At 42.0% G+C, this 26,656-nt stretch overlaps 2 protein-coding genes and 1 long non-coding RNA gene across 5 annotated transcripts in view; 1 reads left to right on the top strand and 2 right to left on the bottom strand.

Moving 5' to 3' along the window:
- Positions 1–1,222: 1,222 nt before the first annotated feature.
- On the bottom strand, positions 1,223–12,768 carry LOC135323340 (uncharacterized). The gene is made up of 4 exons (XR_010384805.1): positions 12,687–12,768; positions 11,129–11,305; positions 10,161–10,230; positions 1,223–1,382 (listed from the first exon to the last, which is right to left on the bottom strand). It is a non-coding gene; the product is annotated as an uncharacterized LOC135323340 (long non-coding RNA).
- On the top strand, positions 3,752–21,625 carry ARL6IP5 (ADP ribosylation factor like GTPase 6 interacting protein 5). Its single transcript, XM_010987388.3, has 3 exons — positions 3,752–4,046; positions 18,418–18,635; positions 20,694–21,625. The coding sequence occupies exons 1-3, from the start codon at positions 3,871–3,873 to the stop codon at positions 20,864–20,866; spliced, it is 567 nt and encodes a 188-aa protein (XP_010985690.1). The 5' UTR covers positions 3,752–3,870; the 3' UTR covers positions 20,867–21,625.
- The window catches only part of LMOD3 (leiomodin 3), a 42,943-nt gene continuing 34,921 nt past the window's right edge, over positions 18,635–26,656 (bottom strand). For 2 of the 3 annotated variants that reach the window (XM_031470715.2, XM_010987389.3), the window contains one exon: positions 20,965–24,698. In XM_031470715.2, the coding sequence (XP_031326575.2) occupies positions 24,672–24,698 (27 nt within the window). In that variant the 3' untranslated portion in view covers positions 20,965–24,671. Of the gene's footprint in view, positions 19,191–19,386; positions 19,630–20,964; positions 24,699–26,656 lie in introns of those variants that run through there. The other variant, XR_010384803.1, reaches the window with a different exon arrangement.

Genomic DNA, 26,656 nt, shown 5'->3' with positions numbered 1-26,656 from the left:
TATGTATATGCAAAGCATCTAATCACTTAAAGATAAATGGTGATAAAATTTTGGACTATTTTTTTTTTCAGAGTCAGAGGTTGATAGGTAGCTACGTAGGCACACAGATGGATGTGTATGGTGTGTGTGTGTGCGTGCGCGTGATTTTGTGTCTGGATTTTGGATACAGAAAAATAACCATGTTCAAAAAAAAAAATATATATATATACACATATATCCTTTCTTGGAGTGGGAGAAAAACGAGATTTAGAGTCAGAAAGAACAGTTTAAATCCTAACTCTCCACCTATGAGACCCTGGGCATTTCTGCGTCTTCATTTGTAAACTGAGAATAATACTGTTCACCTTGCAAGACTGAAATTAAATGAAATCCTCAGTGCTTCTCAAAATATAGTCCCTGATTAGCCGCATCAGCACCATTAGGGAACTTGTTACAAATGCAAATTTTCGGGCCCCACCCTCAACCTTCTGCAAAGCCCTGGATGATTCTGTACGAAATAAAGCTGACAACCCCTGAAATGGAATACTTAAAGCCTGATGGGCACTCAGTAAATGCAGCTGCTATTAATAAATTATGATATTTAATCTTCTCTTTGTCCTTTATTATCCCTCAATCAGGTTCAATTCAATAGCATTCATTGAGCAGAAAGTCAGTGCCAGGCAGTACATGGAGGGACAGAGTTCACAGTCCACAGTTCACAGTCAGTAGCAGGAGACACCAGCCTCTCTCCAGGTCACATGTTTCAAAATCAACCCAGAATCCTCTTCCTCTTGCCCAGATCACTCTGCAGATGGCAACTACTAAGGTTAAACCCTTCTTTTACAAAGCAGGCTCATGTGAACTGGGTCCCCAGCAATGCTACTTTTAGGAGACCTTTCCATTAGTGGCAGTGAGTACCACAACCCCCTCAGAGGGTAAAAATCAACGGACATCTTGGAGATCACATAGTCCAAACCCACCCGTTTCACGAGGAGGAAGCTGAGGCCCAGAAACAGGAAGCTGCTGGCCCCAGAAGAGGTCTGCAAAGGCATCTGGCCCTGCCTCTGCGTGCCTTGGGACTAACACTCTGACTCACTGTAGTACTATTTTCGATAGATGATACCAGGCACTCCCACTGGCTCAGACTGACAGATAAGAAATGGCCACCTGTCCTTCCGAGTAATGAAAGTAACAGAGACATGCAAGCAAAACCCACAACAGATTTATTTCATTTCAAGTGGAATATATTACAGAATCTTAGACTCTCCGCTGTGATTTTTTGTACAGACAGATAAATATGCTGGGTGGCCCTATCCTGAAGCACAGATTTGGACAGAAGAGTCCCAGGAAGGCCTCCACGTTGAACCTGATCCCGCAGAGTGAACAGTGACCAAGAGCTGTTCCTAAAAGCATTTCAAACAGAGACTGAGATAAAGGATTGCATATGTGTTCATTTTTATTTAACATGATTTTATAACAAAGGTAAAAACGTGTCATGGGAAAAAAAAAAAAACAAAAAACCTCTTCCTTAGTCCCAGAGAGCAAAGCATGGTTAATATTTTAGGAGACAGGAAGAAAGGGATCATGCTGTATACAGCTATATTCAGTTTTTTCACGTCTATTTTTAAACCTCTTTGGCAGTTTAAGCAAATAAATTTTAAAACACTGAACTGGATAACAACTGCCTGCGATCAATGAGCAATCATATGATTACTAACACACACGACAGCTTATGGTCATGCAGTCCTGAGCAACTGGAAGGAAAGAAGTCCTAATGTTCTCTGGTCTCTCCAACAGGTGTGGGGTCCTCCTGGGGCTACACTGATCTTGACCAAGATCATTTACTCAGCCTGTCCACAATGCTGCTTCCTGAAATCCTTAAGCCCCAGGGGATTCTTCCACACCCTCTGACTTCCTGTAACTGAGCACCAAGGCCTGGCAACATCTCTGCCTAGTACTCCTCTTGCTGTCTTGTATTTATGTTAGTGTTTCCATTGCATTGCAAGGTCCTTGAAGGCACAGTAGGGCTGCATTCTTTTCACCTTTTTCACCTGGAAAGGACTCAAAATACCTGTTGGCGTCATATTGAAATTTTTCAACCTTTTTTTTTTTTTGCTATCAAGTCTACCCAGATACAACCACAGCAATAAAACTGCAACAAGATAGAGGAAGGTCAGTCAGTGTTTATTATAATACCAGAGAAAACTCAGGTTTAAGCACTATTAAGACCACACAGATCAGAGTGGGAAGGGATAAATTGGGAGTTTGAGATTTGCAGATACTAACTACTATATATAAAATGGACAAACAACAAGTTTCTACTGTATAGCATAGGGAACTACATTTAATTTCTTGTAGTAACCTATAATGCAAAAGAATATGAAAATGGATATAGTATGTATATGTATGGCTGAAACATTATGCTGACACCAGAAATTGACACAACATTGTAAACTGACTAAACTTCAATAAAAAAGAAAGAAAATGTGAGCGCTCAGGAACATTTTCACATTTCAAACTTCATTCAAAAAAAAAATCACCTAGGCTATATCTTAGCGCTGATTCGATTCAATCACCACACTTTCCTAAACACCAGTGGCAGGAATAATTGCCTAGAGTCATTGAAATTTCCTTACCTGCCTTCTGGATCATCAAGGGAAATCAAATCATATCTTCTAGACTTTGCATTAGGTATATTTAATTGCTGTTCGATATTTTGAAAATTGGTGGTCCAAGGGGAGTGAATTTAGTTTTTTAAAAACGTCACTGCTTGCAGGTTTAGAGGCTTTGTTATCTTAGATACAAACACCTTAGAATTCTGCATACCACACAGTTAACCACACTATTAACCAAAATACTTTATTCTCATGCATTTTGATAAAAGGAGCTTTACCCTATAAACCAACCCCTTAACAGAATATAGGATGACTCTTTGGAACCCCTAGAAGAAAATTTACAACTAATACATCTCTTGGCAGTTCCTTGGGCTGGGATGCAAAGCTTTCACATCATCTATTAAAATACTGTGCTCCCTTAGAGTTGACTGCAGATACTAGGATAAAACTAAGAAAGCTTTTTTTTGGAGTGGAATCCATGTTTCTGCCCAGAAAATACTGAGTGCAGAACAATCAGTAGATTCTTGGTTGCTTTCAAATGTAAACAACGTGCCCAGCTCAGGACTGAACTGACCAGAGTGCCCACTTAATCAGAATGGCACAGTAGTTAGATAAATTTGCCCCCAGAAAATAGTGATAGAGAACAAAGAAAAGAAATGAAAGAACAAAGCAGCCCTTCCATTCTAAATGTCCTTCTTTCCTATTTTGCCAAACTGATTTCACTCCTAGTGACTCATGGTGAAACACATGCGAATTGCTTTCAGATGTGCAAAGGTTAGTAAATACTTAATTTTCAAAACCACCTCATCCACCAGTAACACTAGGTTGCATTCCACACCATTTCACTTAGATTGGTATCTGAAGAGCTGCAAAAATTATCCCTAAGGCCCAGAACACATTCCTAGGTTAGATACTCAAAAGGGGTATTTTAAAGGAGGCTGTTTATATTCAGACCGCCAGCGAAGGCATTGCCACCTCGCTTCAGACAGGGGATTTCCGCTGGTTTCTTTCTTTCTTTCATCTCGGTTTTACACACTGTCCCTGGCTCTGTCGTGGGGCCCCAGTTATCCCGTAACCAACCACTTAGAACCAATCAAGAAGTAAAGAACAGAAAAAAGGCCCGCCCGCTTCCAACTTCCTTTGCTTCGCTGCCCGCCAACCGCAGAGCCGACCGAGCCAGAGCGGCTGTCATCTTTCACCCAGCTCAGCTGATCGGTTGCCGCGGCCGCCGCCGCCAGATTCCAGAAGCAAAGAACAAGAAGCTAGGAAGCGAGACATGGACGTGACCATCGCTCCGCTCCGCGCCTGGGACGACTTCTTCCCGGGCTCTGACCGCTTTGCCCGGCCGGACTTCAGGGACATTTCCAAATGGAACAATCGCGTGGTGAGCAACCTGCTCTATTATCAGACCAACTACCTGGTGGTGGCTGCCATGATGATTTCCGTTGTGGGGTAAGTGGGGTCCCCGCCACCCCGGGTACCGATGGGGGTCAGCACGGAGGGGGCTCTGGGTGCAAGATCCGAGGATGCGGAAACGCATCTTCCACGCCCAGCGCCTGCCCTCGTAACTGCAAGCGGCCAAACCAGTGGAAACTTGTTTGCAGGGCGAGGCCGCAGCAATCTGGGGGTCCCCTTTTCCTTCCTAAGCCTCGGAATGAGGCATGTTGTCGGAGCCCTCGGGGGCGAGGAAATGTTCCCAACGTCGGGCAAGAAAAAAATGACTCCCCCCTCCCCCGTGTTCGGATTAGACTCTTGCTAAGGGTGATATTTGTCTCAGTCTTTTAAAAATAAGAAGAAACAGGAAAGTCGTGTAACCTTATCCCGGGGCTGGCTGGGGCGGACGCCGCCCTGGAAGGCTTGGGGCGACAGGGTGTGGATCAGGACTCTGTCTTCTGGGGTGTTAGTGTAAAAAGGACATCAGAGAGGCGACACGCTTTATAGGTTTCTCCTCCTAGTATTTGCCACATTGTACAGGAAAGCTGAGCTTGGGATACAAAGGGTGGGTGTAGCCTGGTGGCGCATCTCCCAGTGGGGGAGTGAAGTCCGCCCTGATCTAGAAATGGTGTCCTTTTAGCTTTTTCTTCCAAGAGTTGTCCGGCGTGGTGACTTTATCTTCACACCTCATCTTAAAATTAAAAGTGTCCTGTGTTATATAGGATTTCACACACGCACACACACCTGCTCTGCTGGCAACCACTTTTTCTTGTAGTTCACCCTTTAAGAAATGCTTTGCTATCTTTTGTGAGACAGCGTGGTGATACACTAGATCATGCTGATTGCAAGATCTTTAAAGAAAAAGCCACCCTCAGAACTCTATAAAGGAACTCACTTGCTTTTAAAGAAGTGCCCGACATTTCTATTTGAAAGCAGACACAGAGGGGAAAAGCAAGCTGGCCTGGGAGAAACGAAAAATCTACACTTGGAAGGTGTAGGAAAGGGCAGAAAGGGTGGTCTCTGAGGTTGGTTTGCTGTTCTTTGGCTTACTGAGTCGCTTCCCTTGCCAAGTTTGGGCACACCAAGATCAATCAGACATGAACCCTGGCCCAAGGGCACATGACAGTTGTTGAGAAACTATAGGACCAAATACCCAGCATAGAGGAGAGAAAGAGTTCACAGTTGCTGGGTGTGGTTCAGGGTCGTTGCCCCTACGCAGAAGTCGACTCTTGCTTGTGGGATTTGGTAGACAATTACAGATTCTCCTGATGTGTTGCTTAAGGGATTTCAAACTCAGAATGGCTTGGTGTGTGGAGGGCATGGGCTCTGAATTGTACAGCAGCCAAGTTAACATTAGTTGGAGGAGGACAGGCCCGAAGCGGCTGCCTTCTGAACCTTCCCCTAGCTTTATGCTTACGGCTTATTTTTCTCTGATCAATAAAAAGTTTCTTTAAAATGAAATCAGTGGTAAATAGGATTGCATCTGTTGTTTTTGCTTTTGCTTTTGCTTTGTAAAGAAGTCAGCAAAAGGCATCTTATCTGGTGATCTAGCTATGGGATCTTTTTTTTTTTTTTTTTTTTGAGGTACCCTGCAAAACTTAGATGTGGGATGAGATTTGGCACAGATCCATTCAATACACAGAAAAAAAAATTGCTTTTCAAAGAGATGTAGTGCCCAGATCAGGCACAAGCTCGGGCAGCCACGCTGCCTTGATGGAATTCATTCTCCCCTGTGGAGGCGAGGGGGGGTGGGCAGCCCCTGACTAAATATAGCTGCCTCATTAGTGTTCTAGCCCACTAACTCAGGCAGTTTCCCCATTTCCCTCTGCAAATAGACGTTGACTGGTGGTGAAATTTTTGAAGGTAAAAGTGAAAGGTAGCCATTTCATTTTTAATTAATCTTATTTTACAAAACTTAAAAAAAGGTTCAGACTAGTTAAGTTGTTTTGAAAATTGTGTGGCAAGTGTTAGATTTCCTTTGTACCCCAGTAAAATCTGGCATAGGATCTTCAACTGTTTTCTGTACGTTGACAAATGCAGCCTGTAGTTCTTTCCACGAATTGCTCTTTTCTTTCTTTATAATCCAGTCATAATAAAAAACTAACATTTATTCAGTGCTCTGTGTGCCAGATGCTTTGCTAAGGAATTTACCTGCATTCCCTCATACAACCCAATGAGATGAGATATTAAGATTATTGTATTATTATTATTATTATTATTATTATTATTATTATTATTATTATTATTATTATTATCATCATTGATGTTATTATTATTAAACCAGAGGCTCAGAGAGGTTAAATGAGCTTCTCAAAGTCACAGATCCAGGCTTGTGCTCTTAACTACTATGCCACCTCCCTATGAATCATGAGGTTTAGAATTACAGTATCTTAAAGCTGGAAGAAACCAGGTATCTTCAGGGTCAGAGAGCTGAGATGATTCTGGAATGTTTCTCATTCTAAAGAGAACTCTCCTCCTTTGGTGATGTCAATAGATGGGAGTGTCGTCGGAACAGTGCTGGAGGCTGTTCGTCTGGGTCCTCTGCTGGCATCTGATAGTTTCTCATGATAACCTTGGCAGAGTATGTGTGAAAATGTGGCCAGGGTGTTTCCCGGGGAAGGACTGTGTTTGAAGGGTCTTCCTCAATGGGGCCTGCCGCCCGCAGCTGGACAGGAGGGGCCCACCAGGGTATTGTTGGAGCGGCTCCAGCCTCAACTATGAATGCACCTCCTTAGGTGAGGATAGAGAGAGCCTGCCCTTGAAGACTGCAGGCGGGGAAGGGGAGGACCAGGTGGGTATCACCTAGCTCCAGAACACCCAAAAGGGCAGCCTAGGCCGAGATGGAGATTAAGGGGGATTAGGGGAGAGAGAGAGATCTGTGTGCGAGGGTCTGATCAGGCAGGGCTGGTAATCCACGGTTAGAAGTTTGGTCTTCATCCCAAAAGCATGGTTCCCCAGGTTATGACTTCCACTGAGTAGCTCTACTCTGCCCCTTAGATTAACTCTAAGTCTCTTAGTTAATAGCCCTTGCTGGGGACAGTCACCATGTCTTCTGGCTCTTCATTAGTATAAGGTAGTGGTTAAGAGTTTAGGCACCAGAACTTGGTTAATTCAATTTTGAATCCCAACCACCAGTCACTAGGCGTGTGACCTCGGGTTGGTCACTTGAACCACGCTGTGGGGCAGCTTCCCCATCTGTAAAATCAGCCTAGTTCCAGTACCTGCAGGGTAGGGCTTTTGTGAGGCTTATCTGAGTTAATATGGGCCAGTTTCTTAGAAGTATCCGGCTCCTACTTTTTGCTTCACAAAATTTATTTTGGAATTTCCACTATTATTTTTATCGTTGGTATTATCATAGACTTACTGAGAAACATAGACAGCAACTTTATCCCAGCAGCTCCAGCCACACAGACACCAGTCCCCAACCTACTCACCTGCTCCTGCTTCTCCTACGAGACTGAGCTTTGGTACCTTCTCTTTGAGGAGCATCCTCCCTTGCCCCCCACTCCCCACAGCTGTGCTTGTTATCCTGCCCGGTGCTTACCCGACAGGCTTTTAAGTTGTCTGTTCACTCGTCTCCACTCTGACCTCTAGACTCCTTGAGGCCAGAGTCAGTCGGTTTTGTTTGTGACTTTCCCCCATTTTCTTGTTGTGGTCAGCGTTATTTTTATTCTGTGTATCCCTGAGGCCTACCATACAGCATATGCTTAGCTGGTCAGTGCAGAGAGTCAATAAATGAACGGAAGGTTTCAACATGATCACAGGAGCAACTTTTAGCCCACTTAACTGAATAAATTATTTTGAAGTACACATAGCAGCATGCCAGCACATAGCAGTAACATGCCCCTGGAGTGAGTGATCCTAAGTGGGTCGTTGCTGACAGTGCTTGCCACATATTGGTTAGGATGACTATGGTATAAAAATTCACTTTTAAAAGGTTTGTAATTCAAACGCTTGGCCACCTCACATTACCCTTGCAAATTTGGTGAAATACTCTTTTGCAAAGTTTTTCCAACTGGATGCTGTTGGCATCTCGGGCCGTGGAATTCTTTGTTGTAGGAGGCTGTCCTGTGTGTTGCAGGATGTGGAGCACCATCTCTGCTCCCTACTCATGGAATGCCGGTAGCGCCCTCCCCTTCAGTTGTGACAGTTAAAAATGTCCCCAGACATTACCAGATATCCCCTGGGGATCAAAATCACCCCTGGTTGAGAACCACTGCTCTTTTGCCAAGAAGATCACGATGATCCCTCAACGTCATCCTTACGAAAAGCACATTGCTTTACAACAAGTTACAAGAACAGAGTTCTTGGCAATGACAGAGCAAAGCAGTTTGACATTAACTCCTGGCTCCTGACTTTTCAAACACAAGAATGGAGTGGACTTGAAACTTTACACAGCTTTGATCATTATCCTTAATTTGATATGCAATTTTTTAAAATTAAATTTGATATGCTATGATTCTTTTTTCACTCTGTCTGGAAGACTCAACTGGTTCCACAGACTTAGTCTTTTTATTTTTTGATAGACTTCTGGCCTTCGCTTTTATTGGCTTAGTTCACTGGCTCGGGAGTCCCACTGCTATAGAAGAGGAATTAAATGACTTCAGTAATATGAAACATACTAAGGCCTTGCAAATGATAACACTCAAATGTTAGCTGCTATTATTATTATTATATTAAATCCTAGGTTGCAGGCATATTTAAAATTCTCACAATTTGTGTATTCTCTTAAGCAGAAGCATTAGACGATGGTTATATTTAGTAATTTTGTCATAACTGCAACTTGTGTTTCTTATAAACCTTTGCTTCCCTTGAAGACATGAGTGTCCTTTTGAAATCAGGCATCACTTCAGAAGAGACTGAATGACTTAAAAAAGCATGAATAACAAGCTGAGGAATGTTTGTCTGGCTGAACATGACTTTGCGTCCTTTAAATCAAGAAGGGAACAGTGCCTGAGATAGAAGAGGATGTCACTTACCCTCTCCATCCTTGATACAAGACATCTGCGCACTAGAGATTCTTTTTACATCACATACAGCAGTAGATGTTTCTGACTCTATTTTCAAAGTGAAAAGAAATGGCAACACCTAATTGCACTTGCAGTTTAAGTCCCAAGCATGTGATAACATTCTAGTTGTGGGCAGGAATTTCCATGTGCTTAAGAGAATGCCAAAAGATTTGAGGTGGACAAATCTGTCCAAAGTGTGGACCACAGAACTGTAGCATCCTTTACCCTGGGAGCTTGTTCAAAGTGCAGGATCTCCGACTCCATCTCAGACCTATTGGATCAGAGTCTGCATTTTAACACAACCCCTAGATGAGACACAGGCACATTGAAATTTAAGAAGCCCTTATCGGATCTGGTTCAAAGGAAACAAACACTAAGAAAATTTAAATAAATTGACCTGTATGCCCAGATGTTACCTTTGGGGAGTCTACATGGCTGGGTCCAGGCATTTGTATTTTTTTTCTCCTTCACTCTCAAGTGATTCTGATACACAACCCCAAGTTGAAGCTGAGACGTACTAATCCCATCAAACTCCCCAGTTTTCACAAATGTAAAGGCCTGAGGTCCCATGGCTAACTGGAACCAAAGCCCCTAACAGTAGCTTGTTTTATTGATATGAAGTGACAGACTCTGTCCATTAATTCATAGCAAATATTCTAAAGCTCCTAATTAACCAAATGCAACAGAATACCCGACTGACAACATTTGTGTTCTTATGCTTGTCTCTCACAAATTCCTCCCTGCCGTCACAACTCATATTTTCTGGTGTGACCTCAGAAGCACTGGGTTCTAATCCCCAATGCCTCCATCAAAAATAAATAAATAAACCTAATTACCTCCCCGCCCCGAAAACTACTGAACCCCCCCCCCCAATCAACAACAACCAATGCTACAAGGAAGAAAAACCAAGTTTCCAGTTGGTAGAGGAAGAAAAGAATCAGGAAGCCCTCAGGTGCTCTGGATGAGAATGTATTAAAACATCTGCAGATGGAATTAATTGCAGTCTGTTTATGCTGAAACCCAGTGGAAATGTTTTTGAGATTAATCAGCTTCAACACCAACTCCACACTGGTACTCTTATTTCTGCTGCTTCATTTGTTCACAAAGGGTATGAAGCACTTACCAGTTCTCAGGCGCCGGGCTGGGAGACACAGTAAGACAGCTGTGATTCCTGCCTTCATCACATTTAGAGTCTAGAGAGGCAACAAGACGATGCATCATAATTTTTTTTACAAGTACAGCAAGTGCCCAGAAATACACACCTGTATCAGTACACATCGTTTTCAACCTGACTTACCTGAGCTCCCCTGTACGTTATGATTCCAAATTCCAAAACTCTCAGGTGTTGAAAATGAGAGAGGGATTAACTGTGTAGAGAGAGCTATTAAATTTAACCATCCTCAAATACAGCTTGGATGTCATCTATTCAGTTGGGCAAATATTTACTGAGCACCTGCTAGATACTGTCGATGCGCTGAGAACACCAGCCGGAGTCCCAGTCCATGCAGCCTCCCCAAGTCCTTCCGGAGTTCACCCCTCCCTGCCCTCCCATGCACTTTCATTTGCTCCTGAGGCAGTGCGCCACGTGGTGTGCTGGTGCATGCCCTTCCCTGGTGGGTTATGTGCTGCTTCTGAGCACGGAACTTTAAGAGGTCCATCCACATTCAATAACATGTTAAGCTCAAAGTTCTTCATCTAATAAGAATTATCTTTTTTTCACATCATCTTCTGACACAATGTATGTAACCTTGTTCTTCTCGGCTTCTCCCCACATGCTTTTATTTGTTTAATGTTTCCGGCCACTGCCAGCCTGGTGTAGTTTCTACCCCCTTTCTCTATGTAAGGATTTACAGTGATTCTGGGTAAATGTGCAAGTAAATAAGCGTATTTTGGACTCCTTCTTGCCCCTTTCTTGGAGGGCAAAAGCTTTCAATCAGCTTACTAGAGGCCGAGAGCTCTGTACAGGAAACGCAATTCTAAAAGATGAGCAGGACCTCTCCACTTAATACCGGAAGGAGCAGCCTATTGGGAATTTCTTGCTTTCCTTTTGGACAAATGAATCACTCAGCTTCAGAGTTTCAGAATACTTACTTATAACACTCTCCCCTGTCTCGTGTAATGAGCTTGGCTTCTTGTTCCAGGGAACCCTTTTGTGCCCATGATCTTAAGCAAAACTGGCTGGCTGCCTCTCCATTCTGCAGGCATTTCCCATAAATAGGTAGGATCTCCTGGCCTTCTCTACCAGGGAGCATTCGCAAATGGAGGTACCTGGAAGGCAGAAAGCCCATCTGAAGTGGAAAACTGGGGCTTTGGTTCCTACCTCTACTAAACTGCTTTGTATCCCATCTGAAGTCCTCTTGTCTCCAGGAAACAAAAGGGGATGCAGACATCGGGTGTTAGCATGAGGTAAATAGACAGGAACTGCTTGTCGGGAGGCTTATTAGCATTTGTCCAAACCCGTCCTCTCTCCACAGCGCTGTAAGAACTTGCCATGTGACAATTTAATTAACTCTACCAAAGCATTCAGAAAGAATCGTTTGTAAACAAGTATCTTCCCACTTGAGTTCTAAAAGCGTTACTGTGAGAGTAACCAAGCACTCCTAATTGTTGAAGGCAGTGATGAGTCTGCGTGGGGGTCCAGTACACCACCCTCTCTACCTTTGTGTATTTTAGAAATTTGCCCTAATCAAAAGGTTTAAAAGGATGTGTTGTAATCTAACCAGTCCTTGTAAAGTGACTATTTGGAGCTCCGTGGCTCTGGGAGGTGTGAGACATATGGCTTCTCACCCTGGTCCAACCTGTTGTTTATTAAAAATGAAACAATTAGCTTGATAAATACAAAAGAAAGCATGGAGGTTCATCAAATATATCTTATACAATGGATACTTTTTAACATGCCAAGTGCTGCCAAGACAGTGGACCGTTTGGATGTGTTCAGTTTAACGGAGCCAATACACCGAGTCCAGTACGATAAATACTCAGTTCCCAGCAAGTGTGCAGTAAATACTGTGGGCGTTCCTGATTTAATTGGTTAGGAAAAGCTCAAGGTTAAGTTACCCTGACCTTCCTGTGACAAGAGACAGGCCCCTGCCCCACCTTAACTGCCTTTGATCTTTAGCCCCAGGAGACACTAATCACGTTTACTTGGAAGTGATTTGCACACGTTTTACAGTCAGAAATAGTTCTTGTCAGGAAGGAAGCCATGTTGGGAAACCGAAACCACCACTGAAGACTCTTGGGGTTATCTGAGGAATCAGAGCAGGAGGGGCCCATATAGACAGGCCTGCAGGAGCAGGTGTCCCCCTCTGTCCCAGCCAGTCTCCCTCCCCCCACCCCACCCACCACCTCGGGCCAGCACTAGTGACAAAACTTCCAGAGTCCTCCTTCCAGCAAGTCCAAGTGCCCTTTGATCTCATCCTATCATCTCTTATATGTGCATCGGTTTTCCCTACTTTTGATTTTTCATTCATTCCTTTCATCACAGCTCTGTGAAGTTGCCAAGTCGGGGACTATTTCTCCAGTAATATTTAGTGGACAATGAGAATAAAGTGATTTGTTCAAGATCGATCTCACGGCACTTATTTCGTGGCCACAGAAAGTTGCTGAGCTTACTTGAAGTAACATGAAAATGTGCCAGAAATTTACTTACCATTTTTTCTTTCTTTCAACAAATGTTACTGAATTCCTATGCTGTGCCAGGCGCCGTGCCAAGTGCTGCGGAGAAAATGTCACGGTCCCTGTCCTCATAGAGCTTAATCTCTATTAGGAAACAGAGACAATCATCCAAAAGTCATTCCAATAAATGTCAAACTGCCACTGCGGTGATGGCTCTGAAGAAGAGGCAGATGGAGCTGTGACGTGGTCAGAGAGACTGAGAAAAAGCTGATTACACTGAGGCTTGAAGGAGGCAGGTGTGAGTCAGGCAGAGAGAAAGGCTTGTGCACTGGTCTGTGATGGCCGGGGGCAGGCTGAGTTCTAGAGACACAGAGAAACGCCAGGGGATGCTGTGCAGAATCGGGAGGAGGTGGTACGAGAAAGCTGGCAGGCAGAGATGCTGTCGCCCTCAGGGATCCCACATACTGGTGATTAAAATGTCCCTTCCTCCTGGCAGATGCAGCTTAAGCCAAATTGCAGGCTTGGCAGGTGAAGTGTGGCCTGGATTTCCAGTCCCCTTGTCCCCAGGACAAAGTACACAACTATATGCAGTGGCCCTGGCTGCAGAGGCAGGAGGAGGGCTAGACCCTGGGGGAGGGGGGGCTTGTAGAATGAGTAAAGAATTCTGTCCTTAGTGTAAGTAATGAGAAGCAGGAAGATGGATGGGTGGAGTCATATTTGCAGTGATCACTCTGGTGGTTTAAGGACCACAGAAAAACATCACCAACTTAGAGAAGTCTGTTATGAGTAAACCGTTCCCTCCCTTTCTTGGTGAATCAGGCTTCCTCAGGAACCAACCTGCAAAAAGAGCTTTTTGGGTTAGAAACTTGGAACTCAGTGCAAAGCTGCTTCTACTGCTCAGGAAATGTTCCACTGCCTCTTTGGTTCTTGCTGGCATTACAGCGTGCCCAGCATTACAGTGTGCCCAGCGTTACCAAGTGAGCACTTGAGTTGATCTGGGGATCTCTGTTTTGGTAAACTTTTATCACCAATGCTGCAATTGGTGGCCTTGTGACAAATTGATTAACTTCTCCATTCTTTCCTTTGCTTGTATAGAATGAGGTGTATTTTCAAGATCCATCTTAGCTCTAAAATTCTGCAGTTGGCCAAGATTTTTTTTTCCTTTTAGCGATTTGTGCTAAAACCATAGCTATAACTAGCTGAGTCACGTGGGCAGCTTTAGGACATGCCCACACCCACTCATAGCCACCGTCCTTTAGGGAGAAATGGAAATGCTAAGGGATTTCCCAGAATGATCCTGAGTTGCTGACCTGAACTGGAAGAGAAAGGGTTCTAAAATGGTTGAGGCAGGGAATCACTGAAACTGGTTCACCACACAGAATGGGTTATATTGTGAACTGCTGTCACAATTACATCTGCTGGCACCGATTTTTTTTCTCCCTGGCTCTCTTTGAATATGTTTCTTCACTTCTCTGTGCCTCAGTTTATTCGTCTGTGTAATGGGATTGGACCAATTCATCTTTGAAGACTCTGCCGCAGGATTCTGTGATAGAATTCCAAGCCTCTTTACGGCTGACAGTGATGCCACTAGAATTTTAAAATATTTCTCTATCCTTCTACTTATTAATTAGATAGGATACATATGTATGTAGGTATGTATTTTTTGACTCCCAAGAGAAAAAAACATATTTAATGTTTTTGATTTGTAAAGCTAGGTCCTCCTTCTATCAAAGACTGAAAATCTCTCTCTCACTTTCCTTCCTCTTCCTTCTCCCCCTCTTTCCCTCTCTCCTCTTTCCTTCTCCCTTTCCTCTACCATCCTGCCTCCCTTTGTCTCATTCACTGACTACAAAAAATGAGATGGCATCCATCAAGCCCAATGCCAGCTGTCCATGTGAAGGCTGGGGGGTGGCATATTTGTGAAAGTTTTGTCCTCATGGCCCTTGGGCTTCGTTGCGACTGACCTGACTAAGAACCCAACTGTTGAGTAAAAGCTTTACTCATCTCAAACAAGAACTGGTTCCCCAACTCCTGCCCTCCCTGGAAAATGAAATTAACCTCTGGATGGTCTGTGTGTTTTATTTTGCTCCAAGGGCAGGCAGGGGACGGGGAATTGGACTGGTGTGCATTTTACCCTTTCTTAGAATGGAATCGCCCTTAAGCAGAGGGAGGAAGAAAATCATTTCTGCTCTGGGTAACTTTGTTCATATTTTTTCCAGCTTGGAACTTTGGTTACTTTCTAATTATAGACTGCGGCTGGGCGTGTTGTAAGTGAAAACCAGTTCTCACAGGCTCTTTGCTCTGTTCTTTTCCCTTGAACATGAGCAACAGGAACAGGTGAAAAGCAAATTTGGAATTAGCTTGAGTCAGGCCTGGAGTTTTCATTGTTCTTTGTCCTGGACTTTATATAGACATTCAGCCTAGATGTCTACTTCAGCTTGTCCTGAGGAAAACAGAAGAAGCCTGGCTTGCATTTTATTATACGCTCCCCCTTGTGAATGATTATTTTAATAGGTATTCTAGGAAGCACTAAGTCAGAGACCTTTGACACTTTGTGCCCAACTAACCATCTCCTATTGCAGCTTTAGGAGTTTCCCTAAACTTGAACCCTCTGCGTTACTTCTTCGAGTTATTGTTAATTTTGTCAACATCAACGCTATGTGAAAGGGTTAGTTTCTTTCGCACAACGTTCCCCAATTTCTTTTGTTTATCTTTATATATCAGTTTTTTATTTTCAAGTAATACACGGCTATTGAAAAAAAATAGGAAAATAGAAATAAGCAAATGGGAATAAACCACTCATGATCCTACTACCAGCAGAACTACCGTAGTCTTTTGGCAGAATTTCTCTCAGAATCTTTTTGGCGCTAGAAATGAAATGCATTAATCTGTGAGAGATTCTCAGCCTCTCCACTCAGCCTCCCACCACCTGCTAAAGAGGATTTTGTTTTTGGCCCTGTCCAACCCTTCCCTTCCCCAGGCCTATATGGAAATTTTTATCTTTCCCAAACCAATTCTGGGGTTAAACCTGGAGACAGGGTGTAACCCAGATGAAACGGTAAAAAAGAAAAGAAGGGGAAAAAAAAAAAAGAAACAAGAGACTAAGTAGACCCAGACAATAAAAGAACTGAGGGAGGAGGAAGACAGACAGACTAGCAGGTGAGCTGGGCATTGGGAAAGCTTGGTGAGGGAGGGTGATGTAGACAGGTCACAAGAGGATCTGGAGAATGGGCAGGAAACCAAGGGTCGGGTGGGAAGAGGAGCAGCTTGGCTGTGGCGTGTGAACTGAAATTGCACAAATGCTCTTCTAATAACCCTTAATGAAAAAGAATATGAAAATGAATATATGCATGTATATATGACTGGGACGTTATACTGTACATCAGAAATTTACACATTGTAACTGACTATACTTCAACAAAAAAATAATAAAAAGAAATAAAAGAAATTGAGTTAATGTTATTGGAGAGATGATGCAAGGAAAGACTGGACTGTTGCAGCTGGCCTGTCCCAAGCCTGGGCTGTGGGGCTGGGGAGAAGTTGCCTTTATATTTCATTTTGTATATGTTCATTTTATTTCTGATTACAAAGTCATTTGCTAATTGTAAAAATTTCTACTTCTGAGTTATATAACATAGATGATGAATCTACTTAGGAATTATTATAGTTGCTTTACTCAATCAATAGATTGTTAATGTGCTCCCAAATTATTTAGTATACTTTGGCTTTTTAATTTTTGTTTTGTTTTGTATTTTGGGGGAGGTAATTAGGTTTATTTATTTAGTTTAGTGTAGGTACTGGGGATTGAACCCAGGACCTCATGCATGCTAAGCACATGCTCTACCACTGAGCTGTGCCCTACCCCCTACTACGACTTTTTGAAAATAGTTGTATATGCCACCATGTAGTAAATTGCTGGCCATATACGATGTTTCTACAAGTTTTTAATCATCAATATCACTCATGAGAATACTGTTACAATACAGTCTTTGCATTTTTATTCATTTCCTTAAACTATTCTGAAGCGGAGAGTTTTGCCCTGCAGGGTATAGGTATTGGCAAGAGTTTTGAATGAAATAAGCAACTTATTATTGTCGGGTTTAATTATAGGTTATGTGCTATTAGTTTTACCACTGTTTAATTCCACGCATTTTAGTAGAAAATTTTTAACTTTTTCAAAGGAGTTTGACATTACTTATGTCACTGATTTCACCCATTAAGATATGTAATACTTTCACTCCTATTTGAAACGATTTAAAACAGCTTTTGTTTCAGGAGGCAGGATCAGAGCTAAAATTTGCAAGGATTTTTTAAATGCATCTTAGTTATCCTAAATGTGAATCCCAGCATGAGTATGAATCCTTCACCTGTTCTGTTTCAGAGAAAGGAATTTCTTGGCATCACCTTTCATTATCCCATCTTCCAAATCAATCATGTTGATATTCAGAATGTGCTGAAAAAACACTGACCCTCTTTGTCCTTCCCAAGGAAAATGCTCATTAGCCTCTTATGAGGGCAAAACATTAGTAATTCATCATAGCTGCTGACCACAAACGCCTTAAGGATTTAGCACACACGGGGGTTTGGGGGTGGGGACGGGCAGGACTGCAGTGCCCAGTCACCCTCACTTATGAAACACTTGATCTCAGTTTCCTCCTCATAATGTGTTTGCCCCCTTATCAACAGTAGTGTCACCTCTGGCTCCAGTAACAATGAAACTGGAGGTTCTGTGCTTGGAAATCTCAGTTGATAAACCCATCTCCTAATGATACTCTGGGCCTTTTAAAGAATTCTAATGGCCTCCCTATGCCAAGAGTCATAAACTCAAATGCCTCCATGGGCTGGGCAAATTATGTAAGAGAGCATGGCAGAGCAGCTGTTAGAAAAATAAAAATAATTATTAACGGTAGCTCACTGGGGCCTCTGTGTCAGAGATGCTGAAGATGGTGGTGGGGGCCCAGGCTAAGGGGAGAGCATTATTCTATCTGAATGAGAAGGCACTCCAGCCAGCGGCTGACATAGAAGAGTGTGCCTAATTGTGTTAAATTTTCTTGTTTCCAGGTGAAGCAAGGAGTCCCAAGTTTGATGAATTTTTTTTAAACACACTGGGATTCAAGTAAAAGGTTGTTTTTTTTTAAAATTTTATTTATTTTTTTAATTTGGGGGGGTAATTAGGTTTGTTTGTTTGTTTAATTCATTTGTAGAGGAGGTACTGGGGATTGAACCCAGGACTTCGTGCATGCACTCTACCACTTGATCTATACACTCCCCCTTGTTTTTTAAATTACTGTACAGTCAAACAACAGATGTGCCTGGAGACTGGATCTGGCCCGTGGAGCTCACTGAGTGACCGGGACTGTACATTCATCTCTCATGGCAGCTTCTAGGAGGATTTAAATAAGCCCTTAGAGCTCAGAAAATACAATCTAACGTGTCTTAAAGCCCAGGATGTATAAAAACTAAACACAGCCCATCCAGAAGAGGGGCTCTAGCCTTTTAAAATGATGGACTTTAACAAGACGGACTGGTGAGTCTGGGGGAGTCACACTTGCCCTGGTGTGCATCTTCGCTCCACCATTTTCTAACCTCTAAGTGCTTAAGTTTGTGTCTTTGAGAAGTGAATGAATAGCGTCTGCCTCATCAAATTATGAGGATTAAATGAGACAGTTCAGATAAAGGGCTTAGTAAGTTCTTTGTTGCCACCCCTCCCCCTCTGCCTCATTTTCCTCCTCCTGACCTAGGCGCCCTCTTTTTTCATATCCCAGGTTCCTGAGCCCCTTCAACATGATCCTTGGAGGCATCGTGGTGGTGCTGGTGTTCACGGGCTTCGTGTGGGCAGCCCACAATAAGGACATCCTGCGCCGGATGAAGAAGCAGTACCCCACGGCGTTCGTCATGGTGGTCATGCTGGCCAGCTACTTCCTCATATCCATGTTTGGGGGAGTCATGGTCTTTGTGTTTGGCATCACTTTCCCTTTGCTGCGTAAGTGACCCTGAGTCTTCCTTTCCTTCTATCATATAAAGCATCGGATCGATCGTTCAGTGAGAATTACCTAACCTGTTTCTGAGGTGTGTTGGCAGGTGTGCAAAATCAGACCTGAATTATCAGAAGTTTCTGAAACAGCAGATGAAGGCCTAATGGTCCATTAATTGCACGCATATGTCTTGGGCGCCTCCTCTGTGCCACTCTCCCGGGGACATAACAGTAAACAAAACAAATAAGGACCCCAAGTCATAAAGCAGGAAGGTGATAAAACCTGCACTGGACCCTACGTGTGTCTGATATCAGAGTCTGTTCTTAACTCTTAAGTGCTGGTCATACTGTCCTGCCACAGACATGAATGTACTTCATCTGGAAATAAGCTGTTTACTCTCTACTTACTCAGAAGATCATAATTAGTGTCGGAAGTTCCCTTAAGTCTATAGGAAGAGTTGGCCCAGAATATAGAGACCAAGGACTTCAGTTCTGGTGACGAGAACTAGGACATTCTCTATACTTGACACGCATTGCTTACTGAGATTCCCGAACACGTGAAGCCTGAAACAGAGAACAGATAAAATCCAGGTCTCAACAGCAGAAATCTGATTAAAATTACAGTGTATTACATGACAGGAACATCCCCTTAACTTTTAATAGCATTTTCACGTGTGCATTTATTCCATTAAATAAAATCAATAGCCTGTTTAGGGTTTTGTTGGGTTAAGCCCAGAATATTTATATATAAATCCCATACCTTATTGCATAAAATATTTGAATCAGCTAATTCAGACTCTTTGAAACACTCCTCTTCTCCTTATGTGCTAGAGGTGTAGTAGTTCAATGATTCTGCTTAAACACACAGCTTATAAAAACACAGGCCAGGGTAACGAAATGTATCATAGGTGGAGAGTCATGTCCAGGTTTGTATTCCTAGCCCTGCTGGAAAGCAGCCATGTGATTTGGACCAGTTATCCTGTAAGGGCTGTAGTTCACTCATCTATAAAATAAGGAAATTAGACAAGATCAGTGATTCCCAAACTTTGTTGAATGTGAGAATCGTCCAGGATGATTTTTTAAAATGTAAATTTCCCAGCTGCAGCCTTTGGGGATCTCTTGATTCTGTGGGTCGACCCAAAGAATCTGTATTTTTAGAAAGCCCGTTAGATGTTTTTAATGACCACTCTAGACTGGGAGCCTCCAGACAGAATGCACATCAGTGCTTCTCACAAATGAGGGTTCAGAATCACCTACATCAGAATCATCCACAGTGATTACTGAAATGTAACATTCTGGAGCCCCACCTGTCTCAGCAGTCTAAATTTTGGGTGGTGGACACTGGAAATTTGCTTATTTAACAGGCTCTCCAGGTGACTTGCGTGTACACAGAAGCGTGCCGATCGCTGGTGTAGACCACTCAGGGTGTCTATCTAAACTGCAGACTCTCAGGCCCTTCCATTTAAGGTTCTGATTCAGCAGGTCCTGGAGAGGGGCCGGGGAATCCGATTCTTTACCATAAACAAACTAAAGTAATTCTTAATGATCAGGCAAATTTTGCGGAACACCAGGTTGCACAAGGACCATCTAGAAATTTCTATCCAACATGCTGGAGAACTAGTCCGTAGGAGGCACTTCTAAGGGGACTTCACCTGCATGCCTTCTGCAGGGAACAAAATACAGTTAATCCCTGACCTGTGCAGGGGTTCTTTTCTGGAAAATTTAAATGTTAAGTCGATTTTTACGTAGGTTGGAATCACATTAATACGCTTTGAATTTCAGGGCATTTAAGTAGCATCCGAAAGGTAAGGCTATCAATGTGGGAAGGAAAGGGCGTGGCTGCCAGGTTATGGTCCTTCCTGCAGAATCCACCCCTTTCCCTCACACAGGAAGAAAACTTCATGACTTGACGAAGGGCTTTGTATAAAGCCTGAGGAGCCAGGCAGGGACTTGGATCGATTAGAGGACCAGCCTGGACTGTAGCTAACGGAGGCAGCTTTTACTAAAAGTGTGGAGGGAGGGAGAGAACCGCTGCTCGGTTGCTAACTCTGTTTGACTTCCCTGTAGTGATGTTTATCCACGCGTCGCTGAGACTCCGGAACCTCAAGAACAAACTGGAGAATAAAATGGAGGGAATCGGTCTGAAGAGGACGCCCATGGGCATCGTCCTGGATGCCCTAGAACAGCAGGAGGAAAACATCAGCAAATTCACCGACTACATCAGTAAAGTGAAGGAGTAAATTTAGAGCTGACCCGGTGATGGGAAGGCAGCAGAAATCGAGTTGCAGTTTGCCCTTGTCCACACCTACTTTCCGTTTGTGTTTTTTGAAACAGGAGGTGCACGCACCACATCCGACTCTCTAGGGCAGCATGCAGGTGGGGGCCACGCTGCCAACATCTCTGATGTTACAGCAGGAAGCCCTCAGAAACCAAAAGAAACCGCCCTCCAGTTATGTCTGAAGTTTCAAGTGTGTGTATGAAAGCTGATAGGAAAAGGATCAGACCTATTTCTTAAGGGGAATGAAAAAAAAATCAAAGTATCACGGACTGGATGGCAACAATACAGTTATCTTGTAGGAAAACAAAGTAACTATAAAGTATCCAGGCAAGATGAGTAAAGGAAAAGACTCTTAAAAGTAGGTGACGTCATGCATTAGCCTGTTTTAATCGCCCCAGCATCCTCCTCCAAAAATATTCCCTAGCATTATAACATGTAGGGCATAAAATAGCTTAGTTTTTATCATTATTCTTTTAAAATCAAAGATGATCTCTATCACTTTGCTCCTGTTTGATGTGCAGTGGAAGCTGAATAAACCAGTTGTTTATATTTTGTTTACAGATACAAAGATAGCTGTTGAGGAGGGGGTTTTGTCAACTTGTTGCAAACTAAGTATCTTTCAGGAGGTTACAGCTTTTGTGACATGTATTATTCTTGATAGTCTTGTTAAAAAAAAATAGACAAAAAACCAAAATAAAAGTTGAGTTCTGTTTCTATTGCACAGATTTTGTTTTTCTAATGATAAAAGGTGTCCAAGATAATGTCGCCCCCCTTTTTTTTCACTGTTTAGTTTTTTAACTGGAACATTTAGAAAGAAGCAAATGAATGTGCATTTTATTAATTCCCTAGTGGGCACAAGGAAGACAGTCACAGCTGATCTTTTAAAATCTGAAAAGCATCTTTAGATGACCAAGCATAAAGACTTTTATAAATGGGAATGAAAATGGGAATGATCACCGGCTTCTGCAGTTCATACAAATTTTAGACAGCACTTGGCACAACTATGTGTTTTTATAGACAGACATTAGAATTAAGGTAGCATGAGTTTATATTTTCTGTTATTTTCTTCCTTTGACTTCCCATGTATTTAGGAATAGATTATACAAAATGTTTTGCTTGCCAATTGAGTGATTTCATAGATGAATAGAAAATAGTTAGGCTTCCCTAGCACTGAATTATGAAGACAGTTGGAACAGTACTTATTACTGAAGAGACTCTGTGTCCTGGAATTAGAAGCAATGCCTGTACCGCTCCTTGTTTTTCTTGCATTTTCATTTCTCAGCCAACCTGCAGCGTTCATCTCTAGCACAGTGACATCACCATGACTTCACGCACATGGTCTAGAACATGTACCCTTCCCCACATATGAAGAATAAAATTTATCAAAGTTTTTTTTTTGAGGGGTGAGACTTTATTTACTGTAGGTCTCTACTAAATGTCTGAGAAACTCAGTGACAACCTTATAAACAATAAGGATGTTCTGTACAGCCCAAAACACTCAGCTTGTGTTTCAAATACTGTTTGATAAAACGTTCTTACTTTATTAATTTCCAGCTAGAGTAAAATTGAATTCTAATGGGATCCTTTTTTTAAACCTGACAAGGGTTTATACATATTTTAGACTCATTTTCTACGTGGTGAATTCTGCAGACTAACCGCAATAAATTTGGAGAAAGTGACAAGGCACATTAAAAATATATACTCATTATAATTACTAATGGCTCAGGGTCAATTCTGGAAGGATTATAATAGAAAATCTAGCATGGAAATGCTATAAATGATTTCATTTTAAAAACAAGGTAAAATTTTCAACTAAGATTTTTAGGCTGGGTGTGGATGAATAGAAAAAAGCATAATGTGAGTGACTTCACTTGTCACTTGACAAAACCTGTGTTTTGAGGCGGTAAATAAGAACTTGAATCATCTTTTCTTTTTGCACATCTAAGATTAAAGTCTTCTTTGAGGACTATTAATGTTTTTTGAAATTCCTGACTTATCTATCAGTACTTTGCTGAGTAAGCAAATGCATAGGGTTTTCTAGAACTTCAACTACTAATATACAATAAGCTTTTAAACACATTTACAGTCCTTTGTCCCATCAGAATTCAGGCTCTGAAATGTAGAATATGACAGATACTTAAGACATTTTATTTATTGCAGCCCTTTTAAAACTGGCTTTGTATCCAAGGATGTTTTATAGAAATAGTCACGTAGGGGAACACCAAACTCTCAGTCTCTGGCTATCTAAAATTACTTACTTGATTGAAGACTATTAACTATTTAAATTTGGATACTTTTGTACCCACTGAATTATCTTTAAAAAATAGAAACACCATACTTCTTCCCCATGGCTTGTCCTTCCAAATAACGTTATTAAGTTTGTCCCCATTAAATCCATTCTCTCCTAGCCTGCTTTGCCTGTGATGTACCACCTTTGATTATATAAAAGGAGAAGGAAGGAAGGTAGGTGCCAATTATTTGCTCAGGTATGGAAGAAAGAAAAGGCAACAAAGTGTCATTTCCTGACTTCTAGGGCTCATGCCACTTCTGTACAAAATTTCAGATTCTCTGCACCCAGTGACTAGCTCACGTAATTAAAGGCCCTGGGAACTCGGAAGGTAGAAAGGACACCGGGGCTGGAATTGTCTGGAAGACTTCAGTGGAGTCTCTCAGGGCATTCTCTAGGAGGGTTAATGAGAGCAAAGGCATGAGGATGTTTTATTAAAAATAGTACAGAGAATTCACAGCAAATAAGGCTGAGTTACTAAATGGAGACCAGGCAATGAAGGGCCTTCAATGATAGGATAAGGAACTTAGATTTAATCCTATAGCAAGTTTCCTTTAGAAGATTTTTTGAGAAGAATAAGATCACGATCATTACAGATTAAACTTTTAAAAAATACATGTACTCAGCTAAAACCAAAAGCTTCTCAATAAATAATTACTCATAAATTTTGGTTTTTTCTTCTTTTTTTTTTTAACAAAACTAGCATGCTATCGCCCATTGTCTCTGTATGTATGGAAACAGGGATGCTTTCATGTATCTGCAGGGTTTGTTTTCCCCCTTGCTTTTTCGGGAAACACTGTTTTCGCCACATCCTGTGACTTAAGTGTCCTGCTCTTCACAGATACCCCTATCAGAAATATATTTCCCGACACAGCAGGGGAATGGCCAAAACAGAAAGCTCGGCAGGGCTGGAAACTGGAAATTGCAACTGATTCTCCAGAGAAGAGTTAATGAACAATTTTTCCATTTCAAAGCATCCGAAGGGCCTGGAGTTCAAATCACCCTTCACATTTACACAGTGAAACACGTTCTGCTCCCTTTAAGATCCTGTGTGATCAATTACAGCAGAGTAGATGGAAGGAGAGAACAATGGAAATACAATAGTTAACACTTCTATAGTATTTATTGTTATTTACCAGAAGAAAGTAATAGTAAAGCCAATGTTGATGAAGAAAAAAAAATTTTTTTTACCTTCTACTGGAAGACTCTCAAGTTCACCTAAGTCACTCAAACTGATGGGAAGTAGAAAATGTTGCCTGAAGATTGGTATTTTTTTCTCCTTCCCCCTGCCTTTTCAGCCCCTATTTTGTCAGGAGCCAAGCACTCTGCCTTTTACAAAATACTCCTGTCAGATGTTAGCATTGTTCCCAGTTCCACCACCCAGATCCAGAAGTATGCTGCTCAAATAGTCTCCAGGCTCTAGTCTGAGAGTCATTTAATTAAATCACTTCCTTGTTCTTCGAGATTATTCTGTTGCCTCTCATGCCAGTTCTTTTGGCAGTGGCACCTGCGATTTAAGCATTGGGGAAAAAAAGGAGAAAAATTAATCCTAGATATTCAAGCGTTTTACAGCATAAATGACAAAATTTACATGCCTCAAAGGGTATAAAATGGATTAGAAATTCTAGCCAGAGAGCTGCCCCCTAAATAATGATAAAACAACACTAATAACCACAGCCACCATGAATTGGGCATTTACGGATGACAGGGACAGCCATGGGCTCTGAGCACATGATGAAGCTTTATTATACAAACAAGAGGGCAGGTGCTGGCGTCTGCCTGGTTCAAAGCCGGGAATGAGCTCTTACTGGTTGCATGGTGTTGGGCATCAATTTCCTCAGCTATGAAACAACCGTAACGGTATCTTATTCACAAGGCTCCCATAAGGATTAAGTAATACAAGTTACTAATCAGTGTTGACACTTTTTTTCCCCCAATATTTATGCCCTTTATTTTATTCAGCTTATTTCACTGGTTGGGATCTTTAGTATAATCTTTTTTTAACACTTATTTTTACAGCACTTTATCATTTCATCTTCCAAACACCTTGTTAAGAGGAAACAGTCTCAGAAAGAATAAGCAACCTGCTTCAGGTCACAGCGCTAGGAAGTGGCAGAGCAGGATGTGAACCCAGATCTGCCTGATTTCAATACTCATGCCTCAACCACCAAACAAATACCACCGTAAGAATATAGATGTTCTTTTAAAAACTGGTCTTTCCTCTTTGAAGCACGTCCCTAATATGATACTCACTTAAGTTTTAAAATATTATTTGAGGAAACCCCAAGAGCAAAAAATAACAAAAGAGTAGCGTAAGTCTGACTGCAAATCAACTTTGAGCTGTGTTGAATGGGAACAACTTAAAAATAAGGCAAGTTCTTTACGGGTTTAAAGTGGTGTTGTATCTTAGGAGGATGACTCATCCATCACGGATGTACTTTCAGAGAACGCTGACGAAGTCCAAAGGACACTCAGAGTTTGTATAATAAGGACTAATAATGTCTCTCCTTCTATTGCCCATGCCCAGTGTTAATGTGATGAACCATTCTGGCCATCTGCTATGAGCCCCCTTTAGCCAGTTCTCTGACTATAACCTTAGGCTAAAAAGGTTTCTCAACATCCTGACCATTGAAGAGAATCTTTGATGCATTGCTGCTGCCTGCACAAGCTTCAAACGAGATGGTCTTCCCTGTGATTCTCTCTCCCCACCTAGTGCCAAACTTTCAGGAGGGCGGGGGGCCGTGACTGCAATTTGCTAGGGCTCACCCATGGGAAACAATCAGCAGTGAAGAACCCCCATCAGCCAACTATATAATGCCAGTTATTTAAAATAACGGCAATGCTGCAAAAACAGTCAAAACTGTGTTCTTTGTATTGTTGAGTAGAAAAAAATATTTTTACAGTATGTTATTCCTGATGTATGTTTGTATACATGGAAGGGTTCCAAATTAATAAAAATACTTTAAAAAGCAAAACATGGCAATGCCCCAACATAGTAAAGCTAGAGATACAATGATGTATTTAAAACATGACCAAAGTGGCAGTTCAGATCACTGGGAAAAACAACAAGAGTCACTAAATGATCACTGGTTGGCTATTTGGCAAAGAAACAGAAAAAGCGGGCTTCTTGTTTTCTACTAATTTCAAAATCAAATCCTTTACTTCATCTATAACACATAATATTTTTTTAAAAAGCAAAAACTATAAAAGCAGCAAGAAAGATAGACAAATATTTTTTAAAAGCTTCAAAAAAGCCATTTGTAAGCAGACATAAAAGAGAAACCATAAAGGAAAAGACAGCTAGAATTGATGTTATAAAAATACAAAACTTAAACAAGAATCAACTTGCAGTATTGTTAGGGGGCCCTGTTCCCCCTTCGCTTGTTGGTCAAAATTAGTTTTTTTTTTTTAAAGGGTGTGTGTGTATAGCATTACACAGTGCACAAACACACCTACACTCACACA

The sequence above is a fragment of the Camelus dromedarius genome, chromosome 17, assembly GCF_036321535.1.
Source record: "Camelus dromedarius isolate mCamDro1 chromosome 17, mCamDro1.pat, whole genome shotgun sequence".
Classification (NCBI taxonomy): Eukaryota; Metazoa; Chordata; class Mammalia; order Artiodactyla; family Camelidae; genus Camelus; species Camelus dromedarius.
The sequence above is the reverse complement of the archived record's forward strand: the minus strand, read 5'-3'. Positions and strand labels throughout refer to the sequence as shown.